Genomic DNA, 12876 nt, shown 5'->3' with positions numbered 1-12876 from the left:
TCGCCAATCGACTTCCGATCCAAAAAAAACCTTCCCAAGAGTTTCAAGTACCAGTCCTGGACCAGTAATTAAGTTGTCAACCATCACAGTCTAACAAGAAGGTTGGCATTATTGTCTCTGTAATTCTTCAACAGAGCTGTTTGGTTACCAAGATGATAACTGTCGCGGTAGTACTCAACCATAGGTAAAGTCCTTCCAAAATGCGCCAAAGACAGTCATGCACATGCTCGCAGCTTGTCTTCGAGTGCCAGGAGAGTTCGTTTCCTCTGATTGTTTGCCCAACGACGATAAGCAATGCTCTGGTCCTGACGTGTGCCAAGGGTGTTGTGTATTGCCTGACATAAACCATGCATAGATCAAATTCAGAGGTAACAGGAGTTGGTACCTCGTGCCTAAAAGCCGCCTCTCTTAAACGAACATTCACAACTGTGAAGACTTGTCAGTTTTCTTGATTGCGAGAAAGTGTGCTGGTAATGTGTGTCCCTCAACGATCATCCAGGTGATAATGTTTCCGTTTCGAGTTGTAAGTAGACCCGTGATAAAATCCATGGTAGTCTGTTCCCATTCCCATATATGCGTTTCTGGTAGCTAATATTCCACCTTGACTTTCCCACAAGTCAAACATCGTTCTCATGCGTTGCTATGTGGGCCCTCAGGCCCGGTCACTCGTACATGGTCTTCAGGTTTTTAATACATCCTATCAAAACTCAAATGAATATGATATCGAGACCCGTGTGCTCTGCCTGCACTAGTTCCCTAAGGTTGCTGTATGGTGAGGCCCATATTCGTTCCATGAAGTAACAAATATCGTCCGACCTACCAAAGGTTGCTTCCCCATGCCACGCATGGGTCAATCTTTAGAACCCTCTTCCTTCAGTTCTTCAGTTTGAACAAGGCGAGTCTGATCAGGTATGTTAGAGTCGATAGTAAGCTGCAAAGCTCGTGCACGTCCATGTTTCACGGTTGTATTCATTCAGAAGTTCCATCCAGCGGTGCCATTACATGTTTAGCTCACACGGGAGGCCCTTGTGATCGGTCTAGGTAGTGCATTTGGTACCGTCCAAGTAATGCCTCCCACTTAATTCCAAAGACCACAGTTTCCACCGCGGGTTGTGACTCGCGAAACCCTTCTCCGTAAGCCCACTACGTACGTCATCGCCTTCTCGTGTTGCGTCGACGCGCAACTGGGGCTCTGATTCGAACCATCATGGTATACCACTAAATCACCCGCACCCTCGGGTAAAGACAATGCTTAGTGCATTGCAGAGTTGGGATTCGAAAGCTGAAAAGACGTTCTCACGTTTTGTCTCCCACGAACACAGCACCCTGCTATGCTAAAGAGATTTATGCTGCGCGATCCTCGAAAATCCTGTGTTGAATCTGCGATAGCATCTAGTGAGACCAAGAAATTGCTGTACCCCCGAAGGAATCTTTGGTGTCAATCAGTTTCTAACAAAATGGATCCTAGCACAATCCACGTGTATTCCCAGTTCGTTGGTTACATGCTCAAAATGCATCTCTCAAATCTAGATGTTACATTTAACAAGGCTTCACACATAATGACTCCTCCCTCGGGAGCTTTAAGGTAAATACAGATATCGTCCATGATGTCCCTTCCTCCAGGAAATAGCCCGAAACATCATCAATAAACTCGGTCAATTCTTGTGGTCCATAAGCTGCTGGTGTGTTGATTATCTCGATGGTCATGGTGTACAAAGTCGCACTGGCCGCATTGCGTTTGATATGCCGTTATAAGAGCGTTCTCCCATTGGTCTTCCATCTGATGATAGTTCGTTTGTTAGCCCATCCTCGAATGGGAGCTTGACTCTCGCAACTAGTCAACAGGTTGTCAATACATGGTCGGGCAACGATTTCTGACTGCCACTTTGTTGAGTCCTCGATAATCAGTATGCATACGAAAAGGCTTATCTACACGTATATAAATGGGGCTCCCCGGAGCGAAAACTAGGTCCGACAAAACTTCTGTCACGCAGTCTCTGTAGTTGATTTGACAGTTCTTGCATCCCTCCTGGCGCAAGACGGTAAGAAGTACGAAGAATTAAGGCTGCCTCTGGCGTGGGACCAATCTGAGATTCTGCCTAACAGTTGTGGAAGTAAACCTGAAAGTTCCTCGAGTAGCATGCCGAGAGGAATCACGAACAATTGGTGGATCCTCAATCCTCACCTCCTTAGTCTTAACATCAGTAACGTGTGCTAACATAGCGGGGTATCTTTCCGTAGACACTTCTGGCCTTCTTTGCTGAGATGATACTAACCTTTACACCACTCTGGCACTTCAAGATATAAGGCGATGCAAAATTTTCTTCCCACAGGGTATATCTACGTGATATCTAGATAACCAACTTACACAACTACTGCACCGAAACCTTCAAGGATAGCAGAAGGAAGGTCAACGTCGATCACTTGTCCTACAAGGTTGAGTTTGCATCCCAAAGAATATACGAGGTTTTAATTGTCTTGCCATCGGCCGATTCCACAACAGATTTGATTTTCGAGAAGCTTCAGAGTCAACCAGAATAAAGACGAAGCGATTAATTACCAAGAACGTGCAGGCCACCTTGTTGCTAAACTCCTGGCGTCGCCCACGCCAATTCTAAATGCCCTTCTACGAGCGTCATTTCCAGTGTTGTTTTTGTTATGAGTACTACCGTCGTTCCCTTGGTTGTTGTCGTCTTGATTCTAACAACAGCCAACCCATGTCGCAAGTTCCTCCATTTCCCTACTGTAGGCCATGATTACAAATACCTTGATTTTGCCGTGACTGTTGTCTCTAATGTCGTTTCTTGAAACGGAGCCCTACGACCCTTCACTAACCAAGTCCATCCTTTCACATTCTGTGTCACGTCCAAAAGCGCTAACCACGGTGCTGGTAGTCACACATTCCACACTATAATCAGTTTTCATCGCTCATGCCCTGATTGATTCGTAAGAGTTGACTCCCACGAGTCGCTGGCTAGGGTTGAAGATTCAATTGGAGTCAAATTGCTGATGTTCGCTGCTGGTAATCCGGGCCGTCCAAATACTGAAGTCGGTAAAGTACTACGCTCATCCTCTTGTCCATCGATCTAGCAAGTTGGTTGAACAATACATGGTATGTTGCGAGAGTGTTGCAGGGGTGATCGCACTTCGGGACCTAAGGCGTCAACGCGCTAAGTTCCAACCAAGATAGGTGAGGAAGGTATAGACCAAGAATTTCGACGCTGAGATATCCATCTCAGGGATGTTCGCACATGCACGTAGCATTCCACACGGTTCACTAGGCGTTCAAATGGGTGTTTAGGTAATACTCGATAGCATCGAGATTCGTAAGGATTCAGAGTGGAGTGAAAAGATCACGTTCAAGTAAGAGACAATCACTGTTATGACTCTTATAGACTGTTGTGTTTCACATCGATTTTATAACAGGACGGAACCCCTTTTTCACTTGTTAAGCCTCGCTGGGACTCGCATGCACCCCACACTATTATTATGTGTGCACCCACAATGATATTGTGATTTGCATGCTTATCTCAGCTCCGCCTAACTCATGTCAAATGGTTCTTCAAACTCAAGTAGCAACAAAGAGCATTACGAAACATGAGTCATGAATGTTTTGGGAAATACCACCCTATCAGTCACATAACACATGCAAGTAATACATGAATTCATACTGTTGTGCTAAACGTGCAATCACATGCAATATCATATGTAAGTGTTCACAAGCTATGCTGTGCAATGAGTAAACGAGAGACGAACCTTGCTATCTGGAGCTGAGTGTCATGGTCGTATTCTTGTTGTCAAAACAGTTTGGTTATAGTCTGGTTTTATAGAAAAACGTTTTAAAACCAAGTTCACTATAACCAGTGGCTCTGATACCAAACTGTCACACCCCCAAAATACCACCTAGGGAGTGTCCCTGATAGGTGTGTGACGAACTAACAATGAGCCACTAATTACATTGAACTCACAAGTTTCAAAACAAAACTCCTTATTTAATTATAAAATTCCAACATGAGTTTATACGAAAATCAATGTGTTCAGCGGAAGCGTTATCAAAACCCTAAGTTAAATATTCGCAAAACAATTGCATGAAAATCAATATTCCAATAAGTGTATCCAATCAGCACGACCCATGACCACTCAAACCACTCCAAACAGCAAGTTCCACGTCCAAGAAATCTGACTACCTACGAGCATGCAACAAATGTATCAGACAAAGCTGGCGAGTTCACAGTTTAAGAAAACGTTTGTTACCAGTTGTATGTAAAACAATTCACTGTCAAATGCAAGTAATATTGTTAATATCTCAATTCCGAACAAGACGGCTCCTGATGTACATGACTGCCCTTTCCCACGTACTCCTATCCAGTACTGGGCCCGACTGGGTCATTAGTTCACATCCGTCCTATCTAGGAGCGGTGTGAGGGTGCCAAACCTAAGTAGCGCTACCAACTGATACCCGTTACCCTCCAGGTAACAACATAAGGGACTTACAAGAATGATAGGTGAGAATATTAACCAATATACCCGTTTTTACCCAAAAGACTTATCCCTCCACGGGATACCCACTGACTGTCCCCAACCACTGGGACGCATGCTCGAATGTAGTGAACTCACCTTAGAGTGCTCGGTATGTTATGTTACACTACCCGCTCCGATTGATCAACAAAACCCTAGTGTAGTTACCAGTAACAGTCAATTTCATATGCACATAAAAAACGTATACTCTATACATAACACACTTGAAGTGTACACATATTTCACATAATATCATACAAGTCACAACAGTAAGTCATGCGACACACTAGTTTACCATCATCATATATTCACACAGTATACATTCAGGTCACGCATGAGGTCACATTATTTGTTCATATTCGACAACCACCCAACAGTCCAGTATTTCATATCATGAAGCTATGCGGCCCGTTACATACTCTAGCCTGATGTAAGGTGCGGTTTCACTAAGTCATTATTGGGTCTACCTGTGACAACCCTCACTAAACCAGGTTTCCGTACGACTTAATTAATAATAATTTACTGCTTAATTACTGTGCTTACTTGAATTTATGGATAGACTGTTACTTGACTGTTGATACTTGTACATATCTGCATCATACCTTACATACTGTCACTACATTATTTTTATGATGCACAAAAGCACAGTAGCACTATGAACGGATAACCTACTGAACATGCTGATGAAAGTCAGCATCAGGCAGATACTGCCTCTAAGGCCTGTATGAGCCAGAAATATTTTACGACACCCATAGTGTGTGTAGGGATACAAGGGTTGTGAAACTGGGTCTCTAGGAATAAGATATAATGATTGGATGTGCCTAAAACGTACTCTAAGCACAAAACACAGCACTTTTACTAACATACTAGCTTCTAGCTAACTAATAAAGTGCCAAAACATGAGGAAATATTCCTGACACTTTGCAGATGTGTCGCTAAAAATATTATTTACGACGCTTAAAAGATTACTTAAGCACTTTAACGGATTACTATCAAACCGAACAACCGGACTATACCCGGAACATGAAAATATTGCCAGAAATATTATTAGCCTTTTTCTGAGCCAGTTAGGGTCCCTGATTACCCTAACACCTGCATTTAAGCGCAACACTTAACTAACGGAGTTAACCCCTAAAGTTAACCTATTTAACGTAACTAAGTCCTAACTACACAATTGAAATCGAACTGGATACCCCCCCCCCTAAAGAGATCGGCCAACTAAAGGGAACACAAGGGTACAACTTTTGATTATTAAATTGATTTATGTCTAATATCTAGGAGACACGAAATCCGTTGGACGATGATCATAACTTTGCCTATAAATACATGAGCTTAACCTTAGAGATTTATCACCACACTTCACCAACACACTCTACTCTCTCTTGCTCTCCCCACTCTCGGCCGAAGACCCCCCACCCCCATCCATCATTTGTCGACTCTTGTTCATCCATTCCAAGTATATACAAGCTTCACGGGTTACGTATTGGGAGGCTTGGAGCAAACGGAAGCGGAAGGACCTCGTTACTTAGCTTTTATCCACCACCTTTTCGCCTAGATTCTTCCCTAGCCCCGAGCTAGAGGTATAATGTTTAAAACTCACTCTCGAACATATCTAAAGTGGTTAATATGATTTATAACGATTAAAATGCGGAAACCCATCTTTTGAATCTTTAAAGTTCACTAAAACTTGAATTTTGTTGGATAAAAGCTCATAACTTGTGTAAAAGTTGTAGTGTTTGAATATGTTGATTATTGAGGCCCGATCTACGTTGTGGTGGCTCTGATCATCGTTTAACCCGACTTTGTTAAGATCATAGATCTTGACATAAGCTTGTTTATATCGGTACAAGGGTTAAAAGGTGAAACTCTACCACACGAAAGACATGAACTTGTGTAAAAGTATTTTGACTTGTAAAATAGTATTTAAAACTAGCGGATCTACGCATGTACAAGTGGTATATTCGTAGAACCAAGTGTCGAGAAAATCATGTTTTATAAAAGTCGGATGACACACTAACAAATATGATTTTTACAAACTACAAGTGTATAAACACTTGTGAAACGAAAGATCCGACAAAGTAACAATTTTTATAAAAGTTGTCGGGAAGTTGTAAAGAATAATTTATTCTAAAAACGGGGTTTTTACAAGATTAAACTATTTCACACATAGATCCACCAAATATAAGGAGATCTACACTATAGTTTTCGGAAAAACTACAAGTTCATGTAATAATGCGATTTACATACTAGTCGGCAAGTTTGGTGTGTTGAGATTAGTTGATGTATCGGAAATTGTTTGATTGAATCAAGAAATTGTTGAAGTGATTTTATAAAAGAAAATGATACGCTTGAAAGCGTGGCCACCTCCAGTTACAAGGGAAACTCTGGCGAAATTTTTCTAAAAACCTAACACTTAGATTATTTACAAGTGTTAAACTATTTTTGAGATGTTTTCAAAATATATTTCGCCATGACTTTATTTATTAAATAATCGGAGGTGGGATTTTCACAAAAACTAAACGTGATAAATATTTATTCGATAAATATATTTTTCACCACACTGTTTATGATTATTTTGTGAAAGTATATAAATATTATTTTTAGAGTAAAAATAATATTTACAAACGTTGACGAACCCAAAATAATACAAACGCTTACACGACGAACGTATAAGTTACAACGGTAATTATTATTACCACTTAATCGTTAAAACGTAACTTACGCTTTATACGGAAATACTCATGAACGCGTATTTTGTCAACGTATTATTTTGGAAAGTATTAAGTGAAGAGAAAATATAATATTTTTGAGAAAAATATTTATATCTTGGAATGAGAAGTAAAAATATATTAAGTGGGACTTAATGATATAATACAAATACACATGTATTAAATCCCCCATCCTTGGGAAGGAGATTAACTACCAAGTACATGCAAGATATAAACAGGAAATAGTTGTCTAACTATTTCCCAAAAATGTAAACTATAAAGCTAAGGCACGGCCATCCGTCTAATAGAATTAGCACATGTAGGTCGTTGCACAGCTGCTTGATTTGGAGTATACTTGGTAGAGACGCACCGCTGTGAGTTCATGTCCCCCTTTTCTCTTAACTGTTTTCAGTTTTCTAAACTGCGGGGGTGAAATACATGTTACAATGGTTATGATTACTTTATACATGGTATGGTTAGCGTAAGGAGGGTTACTTTTAGATCATGTGAATGGGTAGGCGGAAACTTGAGGTCATTAATCCTCAGGGTAGGACCGAGGGGCAGGAGCGGTAGATCTATTTGGGTGTAGCGAGCCCAGGCCCAGCGTAACGGACCTCGGGATGACTTTGTACCCGGCGCATAAATCTGCTAGGTTTGAGCCTTCCTACTTGCATTTCACACATATCAATGGCCTTGCAAACCATTGGTGATCTCTTTTTCCTTATTTGCTACATACCAGGATTTTATACTTACAAAGGTTTTTACTTACTCAATACACATGAACTTGCTCAACAATTTTTGTTGATTTTTCCAACTTACATGTATTTCAGGTAATTAAGGATCTGGCATGGTATGATACGTTTTCACGCTGCGTATGAGAAATAAGGTCATCCAAAGTTTAGGGGTCGTGTCTCTTGCCTGGACGAGCCACCGCTCTTAAACTACGTCTGCTTTATGTTTGTGATTCTGAACAATGTTTTTATGAATTAGGTTGTAACTTCCGTTGCATGTGTCGGTACTTTAAAAAAAAGTTGTGGTACTTTTATTTTGAAACTTAATCAATGGATGATCTTGCATGGTTTTACTTTCATATAGCTTTGTTATGATTAAGCTATGGTATTAAGAAGTCACACCAAATTAACCACGCTTCCGCAAAGCCAGGGTGTGACAGCTTGGTATCAGAGCTCTGATCATAGCGAACTAGGATTCCTCCTCGAGTCTAGACTATGATCACTAGGGCTCTCACGAAAACATTTTTACTGCATACCACTTAAGTCCAGATCCAAAACGTTTTTACAAACAAATGTTGAGCACATTTTATTTATTATTTTTTTTAGGCTCAGTCTGGGAGGCTGAGGCTCGATCTGAGAGACTGAGGCTCGGTCTGGGAGGCCGAGGCTCGATCTAATGGATCGAGGTAGTTGTCTAGTGGGACTAGGGAGTCAGTCTGGGAGGCCGGGAGAATTGACTAGTGGGACTAGGGAGTCAGTCTGAGAGACTGGGAGGCTAGTGGGACTAGGAAGAGCAGTCTGGGAGGCTGGGAAAATTGGCTAGTGGGACTAGGAAAGGACAGTCTGGGAGGCTGGGAGGCTAGTGGGACTAGGAGGATTATGCGATTATTATTTGGTAACTTATGTGATTACCTGATTACCTGATTATTTGTGCATAATTGTGTTTATGTTACTGACATCATGAGTCACCCGTGCCATGCGACATGTTTATGCGTATGAGATTCGGATACCACCGGACCTTTACCCATAGTATCTGACGACATTGTATCTTCAGAGCACGAGGTGCATACCTCCGATTACACGAGCACTGAGGACGATGACTTCCAGCCCTTCGCTCTGCCCGATGGCGCTGATGAGCCTATTGATGACCCTCCTGCTGAGTACTTGCCCCTAGTTATGATTCCAGCTCCTATTCCTTTAGCTGTCTATCCCGCATATGACTTGCTACTCGACGCCGAGGCTGACGGCGATATCGATTTGTTTGAGGACGAGCCTTTTGAGGATGAGATTCCGGATGCAGCCCTTCTTCCCGCTGGCGACCTTCTGATGATCGCTGACGCCCCTGCTGAGGACTCACCCGCACATTCACCGGTCCCAGACTCCTTTGAGTCTGTGGCATCCGCACCTTCTCACGAGGTGAGCGCACAGCACTTTGCACACGACTCGGATCCTGACCAGGCATCCTCTGCTGCACCTATTCCGAGCTTTGCATTCGAGCGTGACGATATAGAGGATTCTGATCCCATCTTTCCTCCGGGATTTGACCCGGATCACGACATTGAGTATATCCCGATGGACCAGCCCATGGAGGATCCCGCTGATCCCATCGACCCTGAGTTTGATTTTGAGATGGCCTTTGATGATCCCGAGCCTACCGTAGCCCCCGAGCCAGTAGCTGCTTCAGACCCCGTATCCGAGCATGACCCTATTCGTGCAGATGTACCCGCTGTGGATCCTTTGATTGATGATGTACCTATCGATGACCATCCTATTGCTGCTCCACTATTGGAGGATGAGCATGCTGTTGATGCCCATGTTGATGCCCCTCACATTGCTGATATTCCTGCTGATCCTGTTATTGCCCCTTTCCCTGACCTTGTGCCTGTACAGTCCAATCATGCGCTTCTTGCGGCCCAAGTTAATTCTCGATACGCGCACACCCGAAGTGGGTGGATAAACGATGACAATAGTTACCCACCTTTGGAGTTTCCTGTGACACTCCCTTGTGACTCCTGTTTCAGTCCCTGTTCTAGTTCCTATGGATGCACCTTTGCTTCCCACACTCACCACTGATACTCACCACACCGCTACATGACCGGAGCCTGTACTTGAGCCAGCTAACTACACCATCGAGACAGCTCGATGTCGCGCCTGCTGAACCTACACCTTTACGTGGTCACGACCTTGTTTTTTTTTTAGTCGGCCAGACGTCGCACTTCTTATATCTACCTGCATCGGACATCCCCCCCTCATTTGTGAAGAGGTTCGTTTTCCCCTTGTGAAGATCGATGCCCGCTGCGCCATCATGCCTAACACCTTCTATCAGGATATACCCGCACCTAGAAGAGATTCCCCAGGCCGCACCGCTTGCTACATACACCACTACAACGTTCGATAAGCCAATTGGATGGTGCCTACAAACGCACTATGCTAACTATAAACCCTTACCATTTCTCGCATTATGAAAAACGCACACAGGATAAGTTGCTCCAGTAACAGCAACTGCAAGTTAAGGATAAGAGTCGCGGGACGTTGAAGCTAAGCTGACACCTCGAAAGGGCAACTTCAAATGCAAAACATTACATAACTAAAAACATGAGTTAAGCGTCTACATCACAAGACAGCATATTGTCTGAAAACTTTAAGTAAAACACCACGTCCTTCACCAACATGCCTTGATTCGCCACATACATCAGGATCCCTTTTATGCTCTTAACCTTTGATATTCCACCGTCCCCCGGGATTTTTGATAAACGTTCCTTTTACCATTAAAAGGCAAATCAGTTAACTACTTCGAGGAATATACAAGCTCGCGGAGGAATTCAAGCATGTCAACAGTGTACTACTCTCTCCTCCCCCACCTTAGTTACTAGAAATGTTGATACCTGGATAACGCAGATTGCGTTACGATTGGGTAGAGACCCCAAGATTGTGGAGATTTGAGAGGACCACGTCTGACTACGCAATTTAGATATGCTAATATACTTGTTGGGCAAGGGTAGGGAGACCCGATGGCCCTGATAATGTGATACATTTTGTAAGGCAATGAAATTGTAGCCGGAAAACGATGAAAACCAATTGTCATAAAGCATGTGCTAAAACATTATGGCCAATAATCAACAAAAGCTCAGTCACCATGTCATTGCTAAATGTGATCAGTAACGCTTATGCGCGTACTAAAATTTTGATACTACATGTTTACTTGCTATACTTTTATTCAACGAAACCCTCAAATTACGTACGAACGTTATGATTGTGATGCAATGTGCTTACCCGTATAATGAAAACCTAATCATAAGACGTAATACCAATATAATGGGAATGTGCTATGACTGAGAAACACGTGTTTGTTTGATATACGTTCGGCAAACATGATCCCAATTACTTGCTTGATGAATTGCGTGATGTGTAATATAATGACTTAAACATGTGAGATACATGTGTTCCAAACAACTATTTATGTTCCCTGAATAGAAGAGACCTAACTAACATGAACTTCTTCCTAGAAGATGTCGCATCAAGAGATCACCCGACTGACTGAGGCAGAATGGTTAGCGCACGCCTCTCGAGTCAGAGCTCGGCACGAGGTTCTTCGCTACCAACATGGCGAAGGTGCCTAGGGGAGAGACCTACCTAACGGGTGTACCTACCAGTTTTTCCTAGAATGCAACCCTCCGAATTTCGGTGGCACGGGAGGTGCCATAACATTTGTAAAATGGGCTGAGAATGTGGATGCCGTTGTGCGAATGAGTGGTTGCACGCCAGAGCAGCAAGTCCCATACATTTCCGGATTGCTACAAGATGGAGCTCTGTTATGGTGGGACCGTAAGGTTCGAGAGTTGGACGAGGCTGTAGCTTATGCGATGTCATGGAGCGAGCTGAAAGAGATAATGCGAAAGGAGTATTGTTCTCAGAAGGATATCCAAGGGTTAGAATTAGAGTTCAGGGAGCTACAGAAGGAAGGTCCAGACGTGGTGAAGCACGTGAAAAGGCTTTACGATTTGTCGCGAGTCATTCCGTACCTAGTGGAACCCGAGTTGAAGAGAATGGAGCATTCTATTTGGGAATTGTCACCTCAGGCCTTGAGCTTGATGATGGCATCGACGCCGCCATCACCCGTGATTGCCCATGTAACAGGACTGGAGCTCACTAAGGAAGCATTTAGGTTGGTGAAACTATCGATTCCGGATGAGAAAAAGGAAACAACAATGGAGACATCTGGGAAGAACAAAAGAAAGCTTGGTAAATCTCAGAGAGGTGATCAGGCAAAAGAAAGGAGAAGGGCCAAAAAGGGAAAGATGTACCTGGGTAATCTACCTAAGTGCGAAGTATGCCAGCGCCATCATAAAGGGAAGTGCAGTAATAGGAAGTGCGACAACTGTGGAAAAAGGGGACACGACAGGGAAACGTGTTGGCAAGAGACGAAAAGAGGAAAGGAAGGTTGTAACTGCGGTGGTATGGGGCACCTTGGAAAGGATTGCCCAAGGGAGACTAACCAAGACCACGAAGAAGCATCCAACACCGGAGCTAGTAAGGCCTGCCAGGATCCAGATATGGTCACTGGTACGTTCTTTGTCAACCCAAAGTCTTGCATTCACGTTATTTGATAACGGTGCCGACCTTTGTCTCGCATCTCATGAACTTAGGAATCTACTTAGGTTAGTAGAGAGTAAGTTAGTCGACCCACTCTTACTAAGGCTAATTAATAAACGACCTCGACATAGTAACTAGGATGAACCCGCGATCGAGCAACCAAGCGGAAAATCGTTACCCGCGTCCCGGAGATGAATGACGAAGCTATCATGACTCATGAGGAAAGATACGCCTCTACAAATTGCCTGAAGGCATGGAGGATGCTGCGTGAAGAATAGGTTGCTTCTTGACCCGTGTCGGGGACAGGGGGAGCCAAAGAACTAAGA

At 43.2% G+C, this 12876-nt stretch overlaps 1 protein-coding gene across 1 annotated transcript; it reads left to right on the top strand.

Moving 5' to 3' along the window:
* Positions 1–11703: 11703 nt before the first annotated feature.
* On the top strand, positions 11704–12564 carry LOC110919345. The gene has a single exon (XM_022163617.1). The coding sequence runs from the start codon at positions 11704–11706 to the stop codon at positions 12562–12564; it is 861 nt and encodes a 286-aa protein (XP_022019309.1).
* The last annotated feature ends 312 nt before the right edge of the window (positions 12565–12876 follow it).

This window comes from Helianthus annuus, chromosome 16 (genome assembly GCF_002127325.2).
Source record: "Helianthus annuus cultivar XRQ/B chromosome 16, HanXRQr2.0-SUNRISE, whole genome shotgun sequence".
NCBI lineage: Eukaryota > Viridiplantae > Streptophyta > Magnoliopsida > Asterales > Asteraceae > Helianthus > Helianthus annuus.
This window is presented reverse-complemented; position numbering and strand designations above follow the sequence as displayed.